A 24,636-nucleotide genomic window follows, 5' to 3' on the forward strand; every position below is an offset into this window, starting at 1 on the left:
TACCAGCAAGGTTCTGGCATGTCTGCCTCTGGCAGTGGCTCCATGGCTTCTCCCTGTCTCTGCCTCCTTTCTTCCAGCATTCAGTTTAGTTGTCCCTGCCTAGCTCCACTCTACTCTATCACAGGCCCAAGACAGTTTCTTTATTAACCAATGACATTCACAGCATACGGAGGGGAATCCCACATCAATCTCCCATACAGAGGAATTAATACAGACCGCCTAAAGAATGTAAGTCAACAAATGGAGAAAACAGAGGTTCAATTTCTAGAGAAAAATGGGCAGACACCATCTTTTATTCATGCATTTTTTTCAGCACTTTGGTTTTTGAACATGGATGACCACAAAAATACTTTAATTTAAGCTTCACCTCCATCAAAGCCATTTGAACTGACAGAAAAGAATTAAATTTGAAATCCAAAGAATAAAGTGCTTGGCAAAGTGCTACAAATTCTGAAATGTTTGTAGCTTTTTGCATTGTTTCATTCTTTTTCAAATAGGTATATATGCCAGAGTGTGGATCTGACACGTGTGGCACATGTATGTAGGCACAGTTATGCTTATGTGTACACATGTGGAGGGCCGGACCACATTCTCCATTGCTTCTAGGAACAAAGGTAGAGATTGACCTCTGTGACCCCAAGGTGTGGCGGCACACGCCTTTAATCTCAGCGCACGTGCTTTGTAACTCTCTACCGCTGCGTCCCTGCCTACTCCCGAGGTTTCACCTGGGACTGGGAGCAGTCAGCCAATCCGGGAATGACACGTCCAGGGCAGGGTCTGTTTCCTTTATAAGGGATGGGTTCCATCTTATCTGGGTCCCCACGGCCGTGTTGGCTTATGCTCTGCTCCCAAGAGACATAAAGCTATTCTGCAGAAGGATCCTAGTGTTCCGTGTGGTTCTTGCTGGCGAGACGGTAGCGCGGGACATCTGGTGCCGAAACCCGGGACGCCGAGGAATCCTGACCACCGCACCGACGGGGATCTCTTGGATTCACTTTGGATTCAGGAAGGATTCAGAACTGCAGGGTCTGCATATCAGAGAGGTAATGTCTGTTCCTGGATTTTTCGGTTTTGAGCTCGACTTGTCTCCGCATTGGGAAGGTTTCATACAGGCCTTGATGCTTATCTTAGCAATTCTCTTATTTTCCATCAAAAATTGCTTAAAAGATGAATCTTGCCAAGCGGTTGTTGCAAGGGCGGAGGAAATTCAGAACAGAATATCAGAAACTGAATGCAGTGGGAGGTTAGACGCGCGCGTGAGAGAAAAAATTAAGGAAAAAGGACCCTCCAGGAATTCTAAGGAAGTAGAAATGGGGGAGAATATTGGCCCACAAGGCCAAAAGTCTTCTGCAGGAGAAGAGGAAGGAGAAATGGATACAGAGGAGGAAGTAGAATTAGCCAACGGCAGGGCCATGAGGTTATCCCAAACGGTCCATCCGCCTCATTATAGGCTACACCTTCCCTCAATTGCCCCTTCGGCGCCTCCTTATGAGGAAAGCCTTGGGCCAAAGACCTTTTCATTTATCCCTGATAAGGTCAAGAGAAAGCTACACTTGGCTTTCCCCGTTTATGAAGGGGAAAACGGGCGATTACATGCACCTGTGGAGTACAATCAAATCAAAGAGTTAGCAGAGTCAGTCAGAAAGTATGGAGTGACTGCTAATTTTACCTTAGCCCAGTTGGATAGATTGGCCTTGTCTGCCATGACTCCAGCGGACTGGGAAACAGTTGCAAAAGCATCGCTCATCAGCATGGGTCAATATTTGGAATGGAAAGCGCTGTGGCACGAGGTAGCCCAGGAACAGGCCAGAGCTAACGCTCAGGCCTTAATTCCAGAACAACAGCAATGGACATTTGACCTCCTGACTGGGCGAGGGCACTATGCCGCTGCCCAGACAAACTACCATTACGGCGCCTACCGCCAGATAGCCGATACAGCTGTAAGAGCATGCCCAAAGATTTGGTTAAGTGGAAAGATGTGCTTTCTAATGAATGGAAAGGCCCGGATCCCATCTTATTGAGATCCAGGGGAGCTGTTTGTGTTTTCCCACAGGATCAAGAAAGCCCATTCTGGCTGCCAGAGCGATTGACCCGAACAGTGAAGAGTGATCCACAACACACGGATTCGCCTGAGGACCTGGCTGCTGTTCCTCCTGCCATTTTGCGGATGGATGACAGAGCATCGATGGAGGACACTCTTAGCCTTCCTGAAGTTGTTACCAGTCAACCATAGGATGGCTGTGTCTCCCCGATTTTTTACAACCAATAAGACTCTGGGCCCCCTCCCTACTGTCCTAGAGATGATTTATAAGCTTGGCCGTAGGACTTCAGTCCTGGGCCGTGTCTCTCATTCCCCTACTTCAAAGAATGGGTGGGGGTGGAAATGTTTTGGAACAGTCCTATGCTATGGATTAGTGTTTTTCCTATGGATGGTCTGCTGACTCAAATCCTAAAATTGTAGGGACAAAGTGGTTATTGCACAAGCGCTGGCTGCCCTGAAACAGGGGGCCTCTACTGATGTGTGGTTATCTAAAGCAGTAGGGTTTAAGCCAACCAGCTCCTGCACCCCTAGGACTGTGGTCCATTGCACAGGGTGGAGTGCTTGGCTTAGCTAGCCCTGAAGGTTGTCGAGCTGAAGAGCATCGCACAGAGAATGGCCCTCTCTGAGAGATAAGTCGCTCTGCTTAAGGGTTTTCTGCTGTATATTCCCTTTCCCAGAAAAATGGCAGAGGGCAGGCCGGATAGGTTCCAGGTGTCATGAGCCTAGGGACAGATTCCGTGTAAGCCCATTTTTATGTTTTCATTTTGGGAAGTGCGACCTCTATCTTTACCTTCCTAGGGAGTTGCCTTTCTGCAAAGAAGTAAAAAAAGGGGGATATGTGGAGGGCCGGACCACATTCTCCATTGCTTCTAGGAACAAAGGTAGAGATTGACCTCTGTGACCCCAAGGTGTGGCGGCACACGCCTTTAATCTCAGCGCACGTGCTTTGTAACTCTCTACCGCTGCGTCCCTGCCTACTCCCGAGGTTTCACCTGGGACTGGGAGCAGTCAGCCAATCCGGGAATGACACGTCCAGGGCAGGGTCTGTTTCCTTTATAAGGGATGGGTTCCATCTTATCTGGGTCCCCACGGCCGTGTTGGCTTATGCTCTGCTCCCAAGAGACATAAAGCTATTCTGCAGAAGGATCCTAGTGTTCCGTGTGGTTCTTGCTGGCGAGACGGTAGCGCGGGACATACACACATGCAAAAACTGAGACAGAAGCCAGACTGACTTTTCTATCACCCCCTCCACCTACTGTCTTGAGACAGGGTCCTTAGCTGAACCCAATCCTTGTCATTTCGGCTGGCTGACCAGCTAATCTGGGGACCCCTATTTCTCTCATCAGTGTTGGGGTTAGAGACAGGCACAAACATGTCCTGCTTTTTTTGATGGTGAGGATTCAATTACTATTGTGGCATCTCCCGAACCTTGTGACCAAGTTTTGATATAGGAGTGATATGCCAGTATGTATTCTGTCTTCTCTGGCAGCTTAAGCTGGTTGAGAAAAACTTAGATCCAATGTGGTAATATATGTGATAATGAATTGGATATGCTTTCTGTTTAGTTAACTTAGTGTCTACTGAAGAATGGCCCCCAAATTAACTTCCAAATATTAAATATGCTTTGACTGAAATAACTGAATAACCACTAATATAGCAAATAATTTAACTGAGCAAAATTAACACAATTGCATATCCAGCTTAATTTATAATGAAGAATATTGGATTTAGAACAAGGAAGAATAATCATTGGGAGAGAAAGGAGCCCACAGTAAGTGTTAAAAATGTTGCTCTGAGCCCTGAACGCCTATGCAAATGTACCTGGGAGGAGCAGGGATTTCTGTTCTCTGGCTTTAGCAAGAGTGGAATTTTATTTCCACCATAGAATTTTTCTTTTTTTCTTAAACCACATGCTTTCCCTAAAAGCACATTTATTATCAAGCATCATTTACTGAAAACAGTGTTCTATATTCAAGAGCGTATCAGTATGTATTGAGAAGGGAGGTAGCTGCCACGCTGTGCATTTGAATGACCTTTCGAGCCTTATTTCCTGGTGTAGAGAGCGAGCACTTAATAAAGTCAAAGCTTTCTCAATTGTTTAACTTTTTGAAATCAGAATGTCAGAGCTTTGAAGTATTTGAAATAAAAACTGGCTTTCCTAGTAATGTGGAATCTTCAACTTGACTCTTCTTTTAAAGCTTTTTTAAAAAAAAATCTGAAGACTTTAGTTTGGGTATAGAATTCCTAGCTTGTGCTAGTATGAATTGCAGAGAGAAATTGCCATTTTTAATATTGTAATATGAACTTCTGACAGGCTCTTTTAAAATTCTTTACTGAATATGCTTCTGTATTATTATATGCTTTTGTATTCTGTATTACTGAATATGCTTCTTTAATATTAGGCAGAACCAAAATCAATAATATTTTTTAAGTTTAATGTTTATCTTATTTTTAGTAAATAAATGGCAGTAAGGTTAAATCTGATTCTTTAAAACACCTAAAGTGTTATCTAAGTCATAATTCATATATGGTTTGCAACATAGGAATTCAATATAAAAATTTCTATATGCATAATTTTGTTTTTGTAGTCAAATACTATTAGCACTGGAAACACTGTCTACTAACTTGAAGCTTCAGATCAAAACTGTCATCAACCCTGTCAACCAAGAAGGAAACAGACACAATCTTAGAATGACTTGCTCCACCACCGTCAGTTTCCGTGAAGGGGCTCCTTCGCGCACATTTGACCAAGCCCTCCCCAGCCTCTGCTGACACAAATGAGCTATTCTTTCTCTTCCCAGTCATTTATTCATCCACCCCCTCCCTTTTCCACCGTGTGCCTATTACATGCTAAGCCCTTGCTCCCTTCTTAGACTGTTGTGGGGAAAACAAAACTTAAACTGTAGTCAAGAGTGAAGTGAAGGGCACCCATGCTAATTAACCACAGAACCCAGAGTCACCTCTGTGCTTTCTGAACTTTGCGTTTTAATGCCTTCAGGGCCAAAAGCCTACCCACAGCCCCATCCCTCCACACTTGGATCTCCACAGCTTTCTGGCAGACTTTGCCATTCTCCTGGACCTGACATTTGACTGCTATCTGCTGTTAGTCCCTGTCTTGATCACAGAAGCAGACCCTATGAATATTTCTGATGTCTTAGATGTGCTAATTCCCCTTCTGTCTGTCTAAGTGACAAGCAATTAATGCAGTCTCCATGATAGGCATCTCACCCTTTGCCTCCTTCCCCACAGTCTTGGCTTCAACTCGCATTCCTTTCATCTCTTTCCTGGACAAAATTTAATCCTAAAAACTCTTGCTAACTTCTTTCTTCAATTCCAGTAAAAAAAAAAAAAAATAACCCTCCAGTTCCATTAAAAGAAACATTCCTCCAACCCACATTGAGAGTACTTAAATCTTAGTGTGAAATTTCCCTTAACAACGCTCTAGTGAATATGTGATTCTAAACAAACCACAACTGGAATCAGAAGTGGAGCATTGCAATACCTCAGAAGTCACCAATTCCACTGCCAATCACTTTCTTCTACACATCTCCTGTAGCATCCACAGTCCTGACTGCTAACAACATACAGTATTTTTTTTTGAGTTTCATACCATGTACATAGAAGCATATTATAAATATTCTTTATCTACCTTCTTATATTTAGCATCAAATCTGAGGACTCTGTTGATGTTTTTGCTTGTGGGTATAGGCCATTCAATCCTATTACTATGGAAGATTTGATTGATTAAATTTATCTACTGTAATACAGATTAGTATGTTACTTGTTTCCAGCTTAGCTTGTTAGAAAAAAATGCTGCTACCAGAAGTCATATCCAAAATTCTGGTAAATCTGTGCATGAATGTATATTAGGTAATAGATATTATTATTTTTTATAAACTGTCTATTGTTTAATTGTTGATGCCAAAAACTAACCCTAAGTGGTTATTCCAAATATTCATGTCTATTAAACACAAGAATACCCCTCTGCATGCAAACACTTGGTCAGAATTTTAAACCCTAGCCACCATCAACATATGACAGTTCCAACTGATTCTCTTCCTTATCAACATTTGTCATTTGACAGTTGTACCTATTGAGTCTCTATTATCACAGGATCAGAATCAAGAAATACACACACACACACACACACACACACACACACACACGTCTATAAAGTCATCAATATTCAGCCACATAGTATCTACTGATGGCCCAACCCAATCCTACCTCCTAAAGATACAACTTCTTAAGCCTGTAGTTGGGTAAAGTTTTCCCCTTTCAGCGTCTCGCAATGAGGATCTAATTTCAGTATGAGTTTGGACAAGGATGAACACATTTGGACCACAGCACAGCTCTCGCTAAAAGCATCCAGACTGGTTCAGGATTGAACTTAACAAGGAGGTGTTCTTTAGATCATGATGGAGATCTTCACTCTGTTTCCAGCTAGGGATAGGCAATAAATGGACTGAGGGTTTTTCCTGGGATTGATTTTTAGAGGTGAAAAACTATAGGGAATTTCTAATGTCTAGACAGCTGAAATTAAAAGAATGAAGGGACACAACAAACTTGAAGTTTTTGAAACAGTAAGCAAAGTTGGTGTCTGCTTGAATATCTGTGTGTGCACATGTGCTTGAACATGCATTTTGAAGTATTCAATGATCGCTTGCCCATATATCAAAACTATCCATGTATCACATTCCTTCATACTATATTTATGCAGGTATGTATGTCATTGTTTACATTTACATATAGAATGCTTCAATATTGATGTCAGGTAATGGTGATATAATTTTGTTATTTCATATTTTTCAGTTTTTTTCTAATTTTTTTAATAAATGACAGAAATTACTTAAATCTTAGGGGGAAAGCAACACAAATTCTTTTTAAATGCCATATTAGTGTATATAGGTTGTCAGTACTACTACATCAAAATTCCATAAACTAAGTAACTCATTAACAAAGGCAACTATTCATAAGTGCAGCAGTTGGTACGCTGAAGATGAAGATACTACCTGGTAGGGGCTTTTTCTGAATCATGGATGCTGTTGCCTCCGCACTTTTCTGTGAACACCCGAACCTCAAAACAGGCATGCGTTTTCCCAAACCGAGCCCACGAGAACGGATTAATATCCTAAAGGGTTGAAACAGACACACACACAAGAGACCGGGCTCATTCACCAAAGAGCAAGTGGCAAATGGCAACTTTATTAAGCATAAGTCGGGTATATATACTGTGGGGCAGAAAGACACCAGTCCCCCATCAGGAACAAGGAAAGAGAAAAATCAGGGGGCTGCACCCAAGGTCGGAGAGCAGCTGAACAGAGAAAAGAGGAAGCCAGGTGGCCGTGCTCAGGGTCAGAGAGAAGCTGACCTGGGAACCTTGCCTGTGGCGAGAACCTTGCTTGCAGGTGGAATTACCATAACAGAAGAGGGAGAGTTCTCTCTAAACTATACCCTTGGGCTGTAGGTGAAATTATCAAAACAGGAGAGGGCGAGTTCTCTCTATGCTACACCCTCAAGCTGGTGCAGTGGAACCAGGAAGCAGAAAGGCCCTGCATAGCACCTCGGGCAAAATGGGGAATGACCTGTGTACTGACAGGATGCCACTTGTTGTGTCCTTAAATAGGAAGAAGCAAAAATTGTCCCTCCAATCTCTTTTTTTAAGGGAAGTAATCTCATCCTCAAGAGCTCGTAAGCTCCCAAAGACTTCAGCCCTTGATATTGTCATATTTAGAAGTAATGATTCCAACACATGACTCTGGTAAGAACATAAGCAATGAAAGAGTAGCAGTGAATTAATATATTTTTTATAAGAAACCAAACAACACAAGTGTACTCATTAGGTTCTCGGAATATTATTATGTTCAGAATTTTAATTTTAACATTAGGGAGATCAAGTGTTTGGGTGTCCTGTATTTGAAGAATAAGTCATAACCACATTTTAGTTCTTTTTATTAAGTGATTATTATTAAGTGGTGTACATAAACATTCCAAAGGGCTTTAATAACATTTTCCATAAAGAGATTGAAGCTTTCTTCAGACTTTAAATCCTGTCAGAGTTCCCAGAGCTCAACACTGTAACACATGGAACACTCAGTGCTCCTAACCCAGATTCATTCTTTTCATCTCTGTCTGGCTCCCTCTGTCTGTCTCTGTCTATCTCTCTTGTATCTCCCCTGTCTCTGTATGTCTCTGGGTGTTTCTGTCTCCATCACTCTCTTTTTTTCTCTGTGTGTATGAGTATACATATGCACCCACGTGAGAATGCTCATGATTGCTGGTGGTCATCTTAGTTCTTCCTGAAAGTAATTACTTTTCATTGGCTACTGCTTACAGCATTTTGTGTCTTCTAAAAGTTTGGGTGTGTTCAATTTTTTTTTTTGACATTTGAAAGTAGACTCTTAAAGTCCTGAAAAATTTATGGACTTTGTACTTTTACCTTTTATTTATATTTTTGACCTGATGTGTCTGACCATTATAAACTATTTTATTCCTTTAGTTTATATTCCACTTTTGGACTGTTTGCTTAATGTTAATAGGCATTTATTTTGAGGTTGAATTTTTTTCAATTATCTTTTGTAACATTGACATAAAGTCTTCAAAAGTATGAATAGATACTGTTTTAGAGCTAGATATTGTACAGAGGATATATGTATATCCTCTGCATGTGGACATAAGTGTGTGCACTAAAATGTACCTTTATTTCTCTTTCTTTCCCATTATGAATCCTCCAGTATATTCCACATATGACTGGCTGTTTTTCTACCCGCATCTCCCCTGCTTTGAATTGAGGTGTCACAAGGAATTCTTTGGCATCATGTTGTTACATATAGGTCATGGTATCAGTATTGATTTAATCTGCCAATGTTTCTTTATTACATAGAGCTCACATGAAACAGTAGGCAACTGCAGACAAGAATGATAGAAGTAGTTTTACCGAAAGACTGAAAAATCAAGCTGATTAATACATTTCGCAAAGTAATTATAGATGAAATCACTGATGAAAAATCAACTCTGATTTCATTTTCTAAATCCTCCAAAAGGAAAAATCTGTATGATAAATTCCTAAAGACTAACTACTATGCTCTCATGATAATCAGGTTTTATTTCTAAGGCATACTTTTTAAGCCTACAATTTACAGCTTAAAGAGCAGAATACTCTGGTACATAGATCAGCCTGAGGGAGACATAGCAGTCCTTGATGAAGGGCTCAGCAAACGTGTGCTTTTCTTCCAGAGAGAGGTCAGCAGATCACCTAGTTGCTTTATGAGTTAGGCCCTGTATTTCCTAGATAACAAAAAAACAGAGTCAGTCAAGGATTAAATGCTAATAAGAAGAGTTGAGTCAACCAGTAATAAAAGATGTAATTGCATAAAGGTGTTCCACCTCCCTCAGAGTTCTAAGATATTTATGCTTCCCCTGAATCCCAATTCTCTTTTAATCAAATGAAAATCAACATGTTATTTATATGGCCAGGGATGACCTGTAATTGCAGTTATTATCATATAAAGTACATCAAAGCCACTGATTTCCAATCGGCTTCTGTAACATCTCTGTGGCAGCGCATCTCTTAGCTGTGATTGAATTATGTTAATGAGAAATATGCATCTAGAAATTATTTCCATTGATGATAATATTTATTCATTCATGTCACTTAAGAAAAACACTCAGTTTTCCCGTGGAGTAAAAATGTCAAATAAATATATTTTCCATCTTGTTTAACAAAGTCAGAAATTGTGAGAAAAATAAAAGAGAAAATTGTCCCCAGGTAGTTACTCTCACGATTATTTCCAACTAAGTTTTAGAATAAATACTCTTGCTATAATTTATCAATATTCTTTATAAAGGAAATGGTGTTACCCCAGAGAAAATAGTACAAAATGCTTGCCAAAAACTTAACATTTTAACATGCGTATATGTTTTTCTTTCACTCTTCTTTGGCTATACAGGCAACCCCACCTCTGTAATGTTTTACTTCCTTTTAACACGGAAGTTAATTCTTCTTATTATTCTTATAGTATTTATTCTGGAAATTTCAGCATAGTCACCATAAGGATAATGTGTGGCAACAAATTCTCAGAATAATGAAACAATTTAATTCAAGCCATTTATTTAAATCTCAGCTATATGTGTGAAAATTACCATTTCTAATTACAAATCATGTTACATGTTGAATATCCTTACTGTGAAAGTCTTAGCCTCGTGATTTCTTGTTCTGTCTCATACCACCTTCATGTAATCACTATTATTCTGGAAAATATTATGGCTACTCTACCTGTCCTTGGTCTCATTGTTTATCTCTAATCCCCTCACGGTTCTTGCATCTATTCTTGAAACAGATTTTAGTCATGTAGAACCACACTTTTCTTGAAATTACTCTCTATTTGGAATTCCACTCTTTGGAAGATCTTATTTGCAATCTAGCAGTTATTTTTCCAAGTGGTGTTTGTTTGCCCTGTGATCTTTTTTGCTCCTTGAATCTTCTGCAATTTCACTCACTGTATTCCTAGGTTGAACTTAGCTTATTATTCTGAGAGTAAACCATAAACTATTTTATTTTTGGAAGTTCTTGTTTTGGTGAAAATTGGTTTTCACCAACTCTGGAAAATTGGCGATTTTTTCAAATAGTGCTGTGTTATGAGGTAGAGATATTGTGCAGTTAGCAGTGTGCTTGAATAACATTCAACTGACCCTGAGTTTAACTTGCTACACCATGTAAACTGTTCATTATAGGAGGCTCACAACTATAACCCATCACTGGGGAGATAGAGGAAGGAGGATCAGAAGTTCCAGGTCATCCTCAGCTACATAGTGATTTTGAGGATGTGCACTGTATAAAATTTGCAAACCTACTTTATGGTCTTGATGTTACTCTTTGGGTAACTGGGTTACCCAAGGTGAGGGTCATTGACATATCTGCATACCTCACTCAGATAGACCTCACCTAGGTTTCCTTCCAGAGGTTATTGAGTCTAAAAGGCAAACTTTACTGATCAGAAACGAACACATAGATCCCCTGGACAAGCTCCAGAATTAGTGAACACCTTTGTGTTCAGATATTTGATTGTTTGTTTGTGTTTTTGCTTCTGAATCCCCATAACATAACCTATTCTTCTCTAGAAGCCATGCAGTGAATTTTAAAGTACTTTGAAATAGCCTATAAAATATTGTTACATGTTTTGTACAGAAATATTTTTCTGTATATTCAGTCTATTGTGTTATCTAAAACAGAGCTTATAGGACCTGCTTCTAGTATCAAAAAACCTAGTCAGTGTTTCACTGCCATTCATACCAACCTGTAGAGTTTAAATTCACCAGCAGTGTTTCCGATATGTTACTCTGCAACTTTATTTCATCACGGAGCATCTATGAAGACTAAAGATTATTGGAGTCAAGTGCTAGAGCTAAACTTAGAAAGAGAACAAAGGGAGGGAATGTGGAATTACTCAGGCTGACCAGTTGTCCCTGTCGGGTAATTTCACTTCACTTGTCATGTTCATTATTGTTTCATATCGTTACAATAATCGTTCCCTGAAAAATATAGAATAATCTATGACTGCATAAGAGGATGCCTATTTATATCAATTTGCTTCATTTATCTCATAATGACTCATTTGTTTCATACTAGTTTAAGTGGGAAAAATGAATTAGTAGAGGGACATTGTAGTCTAAGTCCTATGGAGAAATTGCCTTACTATCCTTGTTTTATAGATCATAGTAACAGCCACAGTTGTAATAGTATTAAGAATTTAAAGACTAACAGTGTGGTATGTGTCAAACACTATTCTGTTTTCCATATATCAAATTATGTGTCATTGCAACGGCCTCAATGGTAAGGACAACTCCTATTCCATTTTATAAATGGGAAAATAATCCCAGAGATGCTTTTAGGTTAAGTTCCCAAGTTCACACAGGTAGGGAATGATGAGTGACAAAACAATAACAAATACATTTCTGTGGTTTTAGAACACCCAGAAGAACATGTTAACATTAACAACAAAGAAATGTTTGGGTTCTTGCTTTTCAAAGAACATTTAATTCTAATAGTCATCTATAATTTGTATTTCTACATCAAATGCAGATGAATGATTAACTTTAAAATTGGTCACTCCGGGGCTCTATTTACATTTTTAATAGAATATCTAGCAGAAGAACATAAGGCCCAAGTTAAGTTTGATAGAATTTCTGAGGGGCATGAACAACCAAAGGAGTGGAAAATATCCCTGTGCCATATACATTATTAAAGGATTAATTAATTGTATTAAGGAAGATGTAGTGTCAATTTGCTCTAATTGAGAAAAATCTGAGAGAAATTACTGAAATCAGACCTAAATGAAGAAAACATGGTCGGCATGATGTGCACGATACTGACCACCAAGGACCTCTTGTTAATGAGCTCAGACTTGGTTAAGATCCCAGAGAGGTGGGTAGAGAAATTAAATCTACTGTTGATTGATTAATGAGTACTGTCTGAATGTGGATTGCTCTCTGGTGCTCTACAGCACATACAAATTGCCCCCTCACCTACACTCGTTGAACAGAAATTAATAACCAGTTTTACCCTGTTACTTTCTCCCAGCCACAAATTGCCATTGTTGCGTCAATTCTCTGGAGACGACAAAAAGGATGACTGTCCAAAGATAAGATGAGCTCTAAGCTTTTGGATCACTACTCATTTCCCTTTAATGCATCTCCAAGACAAGTACCAGCTACATTCTAAAAGTTTAAGAAACAAATATGACTTGATGTTTTAACACATTTAAATTATATTATTAAGTTCATTTGGATAAGAGAAACAAGTATTTTGGATATCTACACATCCATCTTCATCTCATGAGCTGCTACAAACAAAAATGTCACTTAAATAATTTCCTCTGGGGTGATAACCTGTCAGTTTAACTACAGCAAGCAAATTGGAAAGCCTGGGTGTTAATAAAATTTTTTCCCACTTCAGCTTTATAAACAAGATGTAGGAAGGATTGTTCAAGGAACTTTCTAAAGTCTAAACAATGTGATTGCAGCAAGATTCTATGCCGGTCATATTACTTTTAAGTCAAATATCAGTTTCCATGTGTAAGGTATCCTGAAATGGCTTTAATTCATTTATTTAAATGTCCACTACTGTGCAATTATATACTTAAAACAATCTATCAAGGCCAACATTTTTCAGAATGGATGGAATCACCTTTGTGTAATATAGTTGCTCAACTTTAAAACTGTATTTTTCCTTCTTCTTGTTAGAACCAAGGCCATTCAGTTTGGGTCAATAGATTAAAACCCCTAATGTGTATTTTCTTGATTTGATGAAATCCTATTATTGCTCAAGTTGTTAGAATGCCAATAATTACATCATTTAGAAATGTAATTATAGAATAGCAGAATATTAGAATAGGCATATACATTTTTCTTTTTAAAATTATGTTTATTTTTAAGATTATTTAGTTTTATTTTACATTTCTTGCTTTTTTGCTAACGTGATTCTTCTACTGGCAATATCAAAGAAGAATAAAGAAACACATTCACATGCTGCAGTTAAATTCCTATCCTCTTTTCCAAAAACATCTACCAAGTGGCTACCAAGTCACTATCAAACATACAGAAAGGCAATTTTCTAAAAAGCCAGAAAAAAAATAAGAATCAAGCTTCCAAGCCACAGTACACTGGAAAATAAAAAGCAAGTGTAAAACAGTAAGAAGCCAAACCCAATAGGTAATAGGTAATGAGAGAAAATTTTGAAAATATTTCAGAAAGTGAGGCAAGAACCACGGTGCTGTATATCAACGAACACAGATTTCAGACATCTACTAGGTTCTTCCCTGTTCCAGCAGAGAAAGTCAAAATATATTCAACTGAAATTAACATTAAAGATGTCCTTTGCCACCAGAAACGAGAGGGCCAAGAGAGGAAGTGAAGAAAATAGGGTGGAAAGAAGCTCTGTGTCAGAATCTACTCCTCAGGAAGAGGGGGCAGGGCAGCTCTTCTAAACCAGAATCATTAAATTCTATGTTTGCCTCAAAACCAATGGCCTATGTGCATCACCAAGAAATACCAGGTGACTCCCCCAGAGTTTGTGGCACTAAAAGTGCTTTCTTAATTATCTTAAATTTCTATTCAGAAAATCAGTAGATAGAATGACACTGGGCTGTCTAGTCAGTTACAGAGTAGACGTTCCTCTCCTGGCTGAACAGAGATTTTGGATGAAGGGAATGGAGCAATGTGCAACGATGAGAACAGGCTTCTAGGCCACTTTAGATGAGGCTTTGACTGTCTCCAGATAGAAAGAGTATTATAGAGGGAGCTCCAACAAAAAGCCTCAGAAAGATGCTTCTTAGATGTCGGTACACAAGTTTACCTCTTGACTCCTATCCTTACCCTTAAGCAAAGCAAAATGAAGTAAATATTTACTTTTAAACTTTCCAAAGTTGGGGGAATATTATAATATTTAGTATCATATAGTGTTCATTTTCTGAACCTTTAGATTATAATTTTGCCAGTTTGTGTTACATGGAAAAAATGCGTGAATGCTCCTTAATCAGTAGCATCAATAAAGTGCCAACCTTGTTCTGCATTGTCTACAAGTCAGGAAGAAGAGACTTTATCTCTGGTTGGTGAGCTTAGATCACTGGTTCTAAACCAGTGGTCATGACCACTTTGGGGAACAAATGACCCTTTCACAGAGGTCACCAAGGCTGTTGGAGAACAGATACTTACATTATAATTCATAACAGCATCAAAATTACAGTTATGAAGTAGCAATGAAAATAATTTTGTTGGATAGTCACCACGGCCCGAGGAATTGTTTTAAGGGGTTGCAGCATTAAGAAGGTTGAGAGTCACTAGCTTAGGCTATTATGTTAAACAGTAAATTGCTATTCCAGCTGTGGTACCATTGTACTAACCTCAGGTTTCCCTGTAGATCTGCTGTCGAGAGCAATCACACAGTCTACACAAGTTGTTTTATTGAAACAGAGACCTAATGTGAGAGATTATTTGAGTAATACATGTGTGCTTAATGTTTTGTTTTTTCCTCCAAACAACAAGCTTCCAAAGTTCTGGAGATTCCATACATAAATTTCATGTGCTTATTATAACTTTCAAATTTTTTCTTCAGATCATTTGAAACTGAACTCCAAATATGTCCATTTCCTATGAAGCCTTTTACTTATTCTCCCTAACGTTTCTCTATTTTATGTATAAATATTCATGTATATTTATGTAATAAACCTAGAGGTACCTTATCTTATATAAGATATATTATGTAAGGTACATATCTTATATACGTATATATCTTATCTGCAGTTATAATTAATTTATAATTTAAATTATTTTGATGACCTCTGCTCTAATGTAATGAATATATCAATCAAGACATTTCTATGGTGATGAACAATTCCAACATTTCCTTTCAGGAGCAAAGTTGTATTTCTCTGAAATATCAGTGTCTATTGGAGGGATAAAGTTTTCTGTATCATTATACATATATAATATAGCATAATATAATATATACTATAAAATATACACACAAACATATATATAAAAAGTGAAGTTTTAGAGTAGTTTGCAGGACATGGTCTGAGTAGTCCACCAATTGTTGTCTTTCATATTTTTAGTTCATGAGACTGGATATCTCAGCAGTCCAAAATCTGGTGCTGGAATTCTAGGGACTTTCTAGAGAGCTGCTACTCTTTGGTCTACGTTAGACGATCATATCAGAGAGGCAGTTTGTAATACCAATGAAGGATAAATATGGAATAGATGAATTTATCAGTGAGAACAAAGGCAAACAGGCAAAAACAACAACAAAAGTTTTCTCTTCTTTCCCTTCTAGGTAGTCTGTCACCAGAAGATATATCCCAAATTTAGGGTGGGTCTTCCCACCTAGAATGAATCTATAAAGTCTCTCACATGTGTGCCTTACTTATTGGGTTTAGTTGAACCTAGAAGTAGCTGTTGACAACCAAGATTATGTGGCCATTCCCAGATTTATCAGAATGTGGTTTTCCTCATCCCTTAGAAGAGCCAGAATCAGCCTTATAACCAGTCCATAATTCTGGGGAATAAAGAGATAATTAGAAGGAAAAGTAGGAATTTTGAACTCTGCAATTTTTCATACAGAGAAAGTATAGAAAAATTATAGATGATGCTAATGTGATGTTGTCTGGTATTATTAATAAATGACTCCGAGAACATAAATGAGTATCTATCTATTCATTGTATAAACAGATTTTTACAGAAAATGTGAGGATTCACTTCATGTCTCATTTGTTCATTTTTTAACCCTTAAGAAAATACTTGTCATCTCTTACCTTTCTCTAGTTCTCATAGCTTTGAGATTTTCCATTGTTTCCTCTTTACAGTGGATAATTTATAAAGAATCAGAAAAATGAATACGTTTAACAATTCCAATTTAATGAGATAGCTATAAAAATATCCACTCAGTAGCCTATCTTAAATGACAGTCTGCCAAGCCCTGCCCTAAACATATTGAGGAAACACAAGAAAACTAGATGTAATACTCAACATTAAGCATCTTATTAAGTTTATGGTGAAGTTAAAATATAAATACAAAGAGTTTCAACCCAGGGGGAATCACGATAGATGGTCAATAAGAAATAGATAAAAATCCATCTTAATATAAATGGGAGCCATACACATGCACACACACACATGATACACCAGAAAGAGAATGCGAGGGAGGGAATTTGGAGAGATTTATATCTCCCATCTTCCATATTAGCATCCCTACAGGTCACTCAAGTTTCATCGCCTTTTCTTGTCTTCCTTCCATTGTGTTTTTCTATTTGGATTTTTAATTCCATCCTGTTCCACTTTTCCACAGTCAGGTCATCTTTTCTCCCATCTCTTCCATAGTTTTAACTTCTATCTTTTTGATGATGGATTTTCTTTCCCTCTAATCCTCACCATGAATAACTCCTTTCCTAAGCAGATCTATATTTCATTTTCCATATACTTAGCAAACATCTTGAAATAGAAATCTCAGAATATCTTCCCGAGGTTCTTCAGTTATCAATGTAATCTGCCTCTGCCATCACTGTATCAAAAGTGTGCTCTTAGATAGCTGAATTAAACAGACTTCTAAGTGGCTGGGTCCAAGTGTTTATATTACTACTACTCCCTAACTCTAACTACTCCATCTTCTCTTAAGTAAATTTTTCTCTTGGTTTCTGAGACACAATCTCTAGACACATATTTTTTTAGTCTCAGTATACATATTTTATTTGTTTTTTTCCTTATTTATTTATTTAAAGAATTTCCACTTCCTCCCTTCCTCCCAATACCCTCCCGCTCCCCCCACTCCCTCTTCTCCTCCCTCACCATTCCCAAGAGCAGTCAGGGTTTCCTGCCTTGTGGGAAATCCAAGTTCCTCCCACCTCCTTCCAGGTCCAGGAAGGTGAGCATCCAAACAGGCCAGGATCCCAGAAAGCCAGTCCATGCAGACGAAACAAGACTCAGTGCCATTGTCAATGGCTTCTCAGTCAGCCCCCATGTCAGTCACATTCAGAGAATCCGGTTTGATCACATGCTCGTTCAGTCCCAGTCCAGCTGGCCTTGGTGAGCTCTCATTCGATCAGTCCCCTTGTATCAGTGGGTGATCGCACCCTTTGCTGTCCTGACTTCCTTTTTCATGTTCTCCTTCCTTCTGCTCTTCATTTGGACCTTAAGGGCTCAGTCCAGTGCTCCAATGTGGGTCTGCGTCTCTATCTCTATCGATCATCAGATGAAGGTTCCCTCTGGTTCTGCTTTCCTTGCTCACAATCTCCCTCCCTCTGCTTCTCATTTGGACCTAAGGAGTTAAGTCCAGTGTTCCAATATGTGTCTCTGTCTCTATCTCCATCCTTTGCCATATGAAGGTTCTGTGGTGACATGCAAAATATTCATCAGTATGGTTATGGGCCAAGGCCAGTTCAGACACCCTCTCCTCTGCTGCCCAGGGAACAATCTGGGGACCTCTCCTTGGGCCTGGGAACCCCTCCAGAATCAAGTCTCTTGCATACCCTAAAATGGCTCCCTTAGTTGAGATATAAACTTCTCTGCTCCCATAACCATCCTTCCTCCCTCCCCCCCATTTCCCCAAGCCATCCCCAATCCTCCCCCTCTCCCCTCTCCCTAACCATCTCCCCTTACTTCCACCCCCCACCCTGTGCACCCAAGTTTGCCTGGCAATCTTGTCTTCTTCTAATATCCAGGACGATAACTATATGATTTTCTTCAGGTTCACCTTCTTATTTAGCTACTCTAGGATCACGAATTATAGACTTAAAGACCTTTAACTATGGCTAGAATCCACTTATGAGTCTGATCTCCAAAACATACAAAGAACTCAAGGAACTAGACACTAAAACTCTAATTAACCCAATTAAAAAATGGGGTACTGAACTGAACAGAGAATTCACAACAGATGAACTTTGAATGGCCAGAAGACACTTAAGGTCATGCTCAACCTCCTTAGCGATCAGGGAAATGCAAATCAAAACCACTTTGAGATACCATCTTACACCTGTCAGAATAGCTAAACTCAAAAACACCAATGATAGCCTATGCTGGAGAGGATGTGGAGTAAGGGGAACACTCATCCATTGTTGGTGGGAATGCAAAGTTGTGCAGCCACTGTGGAAATCAGTGTGGCGGTTTCTCAGGAAACTGGGAGTCAACCTCCCTCAGAACCCAGCAATTCCACTCTTGGGATTATACCCAAGAGATGTCCTATCATACCACAAAAGTATTTGTTCAACTATGTTCATAACTGCACTATTTGTAATAGCCAGAACATGGAAACAACCTAGGTGCCCCTCAATAGAAGAATGGTTAAAAATGGTGTGGAACATATACACATTAGAGTTTTACTCAGTGGTAAAAAACAATGACATCTTGAATTTTGCATGCAAATGGATGGAAATAGAAAACGCTTTACTGAGTGAGGTTACCCAGACTTAAAAAGAGGAATATGGTATGTACTCACTCATATTTTATTTGTTTTTGAGATGTATTTATTCACATTGCTAGAGATCAAACCCAGTGCTTTATGCATATAGGCAAGTGCTTTGCTTCTTAGAAACACTCTCAGTCCAATTTAAAAAATCCATCTGCATACCTTCTATTCCTATTTAGAGGTGGATGACCCTGTCGACCTGCATTTCCATGCACACCATGTGAATATCTTATATGTACTTAAAATTTACTAGATTGAGAAATAGTGTAATTATATCCCTCCTCTGTTCACTGATTTTAAGGTGGGTCACTCTTTCCTTCTGATCAAGAAACCAAAAGTCTTAGTAGGTATTTCTACCTTCGCATCATGAGACCTGAGGCATAATTACATTTTTATTTCTATTTAATATCTCTCAATTCTTCCAATTCCTTTTCTTTTATTCCACTATATTATCCACAATTATTGATGTTGTCTAAAAGAACCTACTCCTGTCTCTGTAAATATGTAGTGAATAAGTTTACTGATTGCTATCTTTGAGCATTGTTACCTCTCTGGCAAATACCCATATTTCATTCTACTTGTTGAAGTTGCTCAAATAACACTTTTCTAGTAAATCTTCTGTCTCACAAATGAAAAGTTTGTTCCTCACTTGTGTTCTCAGAGCTCTTCATTAATATTTTTTGGAGGCAAGAATTTTATGCCATTTATATTATGCTGATGTTCCTGAAGATTTTCATATTTATTCCTCAGTGAACATTGAGCCTTGTAGTGAGGAGCTGCGGGCAGGCCTGTTTTTTGTCCTGCCCAGCTCCCTCAAGGCTAGCTTAGCCCCGGAAATAACAACACACAAATTGTATTCATTTAAACACTGCCTGACCCATTATCTCTAGAGAGTTAGTTACTGGCTAACTCTCACACCTTGATTAACCCATTTCTAATAATCTGTGTAGCACCACGAGGTGGTGGCTTACCAGAAAAGATTCAGCATGTCTGACCTGGTGGCTGGCTCCATGGCGTCTGCCTCATTGCCCTCTTCCCAGCATTCTGTTCTGTTTACTCCACCTACCTAATTTTCTGTCCTATCAGAGGGCCAAGGCAGTCTCTTTATTAACCAATGAAAATAACACATAACAGAAGGCCCACCTACATCAGAGCCTCTTGTTAACAAGCACTAGAGTCGTTTCTTTTTGGTACCCTCACCATCTTTTAAATAAAATGAAGAATCTGTGCATGGCTGGATGTTTGATTGTTTGGACATGATTTTATTGAAAGCTTCATAGAGAGATAACATTAAGCAGAGGAGATAGAAAGATTGTATCATGACATGAGAATAGTATTCTTATTTAACTAAATGTATTTTTGAAGAATATCCAAAAGCTAACTCAGTTAAACTATGAAGAAAATATCTGTAGCAAATAAATTTGTGTTGGTAGATGAGAGAGAATTAGGGTGTGCATCCCTTGCTACTACCGAAAAGAGGTGATTTGTATAAAATTTTAGCACAATGAAGAGTACTTTACTCAAGTTTATAACTTTACAGGGTTACTATAACATCAGCGCTTCTTACAGGAAACAGTGTAAGTGAGAAATGGAAGAGGTAAGGGAAGAATGGTGAGGGGACACACGATAAAGTCTATTAGAGTGCCATCCAAGTAGCTGAGAGATGTGGCTGTTAGAGGGAGAGAAGATAACTAAGGTTTCAAACCTGAGTGACAAGAAAGATGCTTCTGCCTTCAGCAAAGGTAGGAGATACAAGAGGAAGCATGAGTTTGTAGGAAAAGATTACAAATTCAATTTCAGATACACTAGTTTGAAAGCAAATATGAGTTTAAACTTGAAAAAAGGTGCATCCTTAAAAATGTTACATTAGGACTGCTTCTTGCAGCTATAAACTTCCTCAAAGGGCTGTAATCAGCTAAAACATTCATGACCATATTCTGCTATCAGCTAACTTCAACAAAGGGCTAGTGCTGTGACTGACTGAACTGTGATTCAGTGGTAGGAACATAAAGAACCATTTCTAATTAATGACAAGCAAAATTAAAAGAAGGCCTACAAAGTCTAACCTTATGAATTTAAAGTAAAAAGTACACACTTTTATATTGTTCCTTATATAACATAGGGTGGTACTATGTAAATGGAAAAAATCTTAGTTAATCCAAATTTATTAAAATCATGACTTTTATATCATTTTCACTAAAAATGTGAACGTTATTGCTGACTCCTATATTTTCTATCCTTTGAAATATATTAGTATTTCTTGTTTTGAAGAATGACATTCAAAAACAGAATAGTAGGGGGAGATGACATCTTTATTATTCTGTCATATAAAGCCAATTCTTCACTTCTTTAGGATCTGTTTCTTTCCAACAGAGACAATTTGATGTATTCCCTTATCAAATTCTAAGTAGCCTTGCTAAAGTACTAATAAATTTATCTTACAACTGAAAAGAAAATTAAACCTATAAATTCATACCTAGAACAATAGAAAAGGCTGTCCAATGGGGCAACGACTTTTGTCAGATGCTTTTAAAAGACTTCTCATTATCTCCAGATACCTCAGTTGTGACAATTGTCATTGAGTAGATGTATAGTTTCTGTCAAGTTTTACTACTATTGAACTTTGATATACCTACCTTTATCAATGATTACAATAACCAGATGAATCCACAGTTTAATTTGATACAAATTTGTTCAATTATATATTATAAAGTCATATAATATACTATGTATGCTATACATAATTTTATGGCATGCGTATGTTGTATGTAAGGCATATAGCACAGATATTGTTTTAGTTACTTTTGTAGATGTTATGACAAAATATTTGAGGGGGGAATTTAAGGAAAGAAGGGCTTATTTTGACTCACAGTTCAAGGAGTTTCAGTCTGCCCTGATTGGAAAGATTTGGCTTCAGTAGCTTGTGGTGTCTGGTCATTTTATGGCATATGTCTGGAAACAGACAAAACACTGGCATTCAACTTCTTTTCTTCTGTTGAGTTCAGAACACCAACCCATGAGATAATGCTGCACATATTCAAGGTATATCTCTGCTGTTCAGTTAAACCTTTTGAAACATATACATAAAATACAAAAATGAGAAATTTATTGACAAACTCAAATGGTATTGGGATCTATGTCAAATTTAGAATTATTTATTATGTGTTTTATGAACTGATTATTTTCAGTTACCATAAAATTAACCAAAGTCAGGTTTGAATTCTGTTCCCACAAACTTTGAGTCACTGGTAGGAAATAATTGGAGCAATGATGAGGGACAAGTTAAATGCATAAAAGGAGAAGTCATGTGACTGAAAGCCAACTTCATAGCTTCTGCCAGCTGATGTAAGTTAGACAACATGAAGTAGCGGAAGAACTCAATATAATTGAAAATCTGCAAGTGTTGGTGTGAATGTTGCCCTACATAGTTAGCTTGTGACATCTCAAGTCTATTGTGAAGACTCAGCTTCAGAGCCCTAAATCCCAAAAAGAGCCAAACAGAGGTGGTAAAAGAAAACTAATCCATCATTGCCTTGAGCTCTTTCCTAACTGCTTTATTTTGGTCTGCACTACAATGGTACAGGATGAAAAAGTAACAGACCGTATTCTGGTTGGATTAGAACGGCATAGATTTAAATTCAATCAGGGCCATCTTAGTGCCTTTGTACAAAAAAATGATAATTTATAAATAATTTCCACTGCTTTATAAAAATTTATATAAATTATCACAAAGCAAGCCATCTATAGATGACTGTCATTGTATAACTCATTCTCTGAAAAATCCATGCCTTTGTTTTCTTCCACACATATCTGAAAGATATTTATTTAATGTGAAGGGTGGGATACAATAATTCAAAGAAAAAAATGTAAGCTCTACATTAAACTCCACTGACTCTAATTATCATATAGAGTATTGAGTTTTTTGCGGATGATTTTCCTTTAATAAGCTGCTAAAAAAACAGAACAAGAAAAGGCTCCTATGATGTGTGATGGGAAGTAGAAATTCCACAGGAAGAAAAAGCATCACTTAATCCAAAGATGTTCCATCCAGTTTAGAGTAAACTCTGAGGCACACAAATCAATGTGTTTGTATGCAGAGACTCCATGTTCATTCTTGGCAGCCCAGACCTAAAATAATTACACAGAAATTGTATTAATTGATCACTACTTGTCCTATTTGTTCTGACTTCTTATTATCTAGCTCTTACATACTAAATTAACCAATTTCTATTACTTTGTTGCCGCAAGGCTGTGGCTTCCCAGGTAAAGTTCTGGCATCTGTCTCCTTCAGGAGCTACATGATATCTCTCTGGCTCTATCTTCTTTCTTCCAGAATTAAGCTTAGCGTACCTGCCTAGCTATATTCTGCCCTGCCACAGGCCAAAGAAGCTTCTTTATTAACTAATTATAGTAAAACATGTTCACAGCATACAGAGGGGAATCCCACATCATCTCCCCTTTACTTTCTAAATACTTTCTTATTTAGACAAAAGAAGGAGCTACTTCAGGAACTCCTTCAACCAATAGCCTTTAAGATACTTTAATGGCCCACTTGGGTGTCATTTTTTGTACTATAAAGGCAGACAAAAAGTTTGTGTGTGGCTCTCTCTTGCCTGCTGGATTTGGTTCCTGTTTCCCCCTCATGCAGAGGACTGTTGATCTGTGAGTCTAGCCCTAAATAAAGAACTCTTTATTATACTCCATTCTGAGCTAGTGTAGGACAACTTTATTGTAATTGTCTACATGTATTGACCCTCAACACACCTTTGTTATTACATAAACTAATGATGTTTCCATCACCTATATGGAATTCCTTTCTGTTCTTCTTTTCCCTACCACCTATTCCAGTGTAACTCATTACCTTCTACACACAACTTGTTTCAACCAATTATAATTATTTCTTCAGGAAATCATGCTACTGATAGTTATTCTAACTTTTTGTTCTACCATTTTTTTTACTCTACCATTTCTTGTGTTTTCCCACGATGTATTTCATTCTAAAATTCTGGATACATTTTCTACTAGTTCCTTGACCCATCTCTTGAAGTTCCGAGTAATATAAGTAAATGGAAGAAAGCTTTCGTTTTATGTAACTAACTAATTTATGTAAGTAACTAATTTACCATGTCTTACTCCTGTATCACAACAACAAAACCAGAAACCAGTTCAATGGTCCACAAAATAGATCTTTTTACACTTAAACCTTCATTATTCTGAGAATTGAAATTCTGAGATGCCCATCTTGCCTATATTTGGGTTTCCCACGTCTCCACTGCCCCTGCTCTTCCAAGGATGCTCATCAATAAGCTTGATATAATCCCTCTATTCTCTCACAGTTCATCTTCCCCTTGGGACTGACTTCTCAGCTTCTACAATAGCACCCATGCTCACTTATTTCAAGTGCTCTTTCCAAAACCCTCAAGCCAATCAAATCACTTATCTCTGGCACCCTTCCTGCCAGTCTCCAGCTGAGGACCAATCTTGAAGCCATCTCAGTGTGTAGATTTTACATAAAGACAATTAAAAACCACATGCTGGGAGTTCTAACTGGGACCAGAACCTTGTTCTTATACCCACTTGTTTCATGGTGTTGAAAGTTTCCTTTTAAGTTTAAATTTCTGTTTAAATTTTCTTTAAAATGAAA

General features: G+C 38.1%; 2 protein-coding genes across 2 annotated transcripts in view; both read left to right on the forward strand.

Moving 5' to 3' along the window:
* Positions 1–24,636, forward strand: part of Spag16 (sperm associated antigen 16) — an 883,930-nt gene that overhangs the window by 816,836 nt on the left and 42,458 nt on the right. The window lies entirely within an intron of this gene.
* LOC148123257 (uncharacterized) lies at positions 570–3,169 on the forward strand. Its single transcript, XM_087896234.1, has 2 exons — positions 570–1,043; positions 2,054–3,169. The coding sequence occupies exons 1-2, from the start codon at positions 570–572 to the stop codon at positions 2,231–2,233; spliced, it is 654 nt and encodes a 217-aa protein (XP_087752360.1). The 3' UTR covers positions 2,234–3,169.

The sequence above is a fragment of the Myodes glareolus genome, chromosome 1 (assembly GCF_982192425.1).
Source record: "Myodes glareolus chromosome 1, mMyoGla1.1, whole genome shotgun sequence".
In the NCBI taxonomy this organism is placed as follows: domain Eukaryota; kingdom Metazoa; phylum Chordata; class Mammalia; order Rodentia; family Cricetidae; genus Myodes; species Myodes glareolus.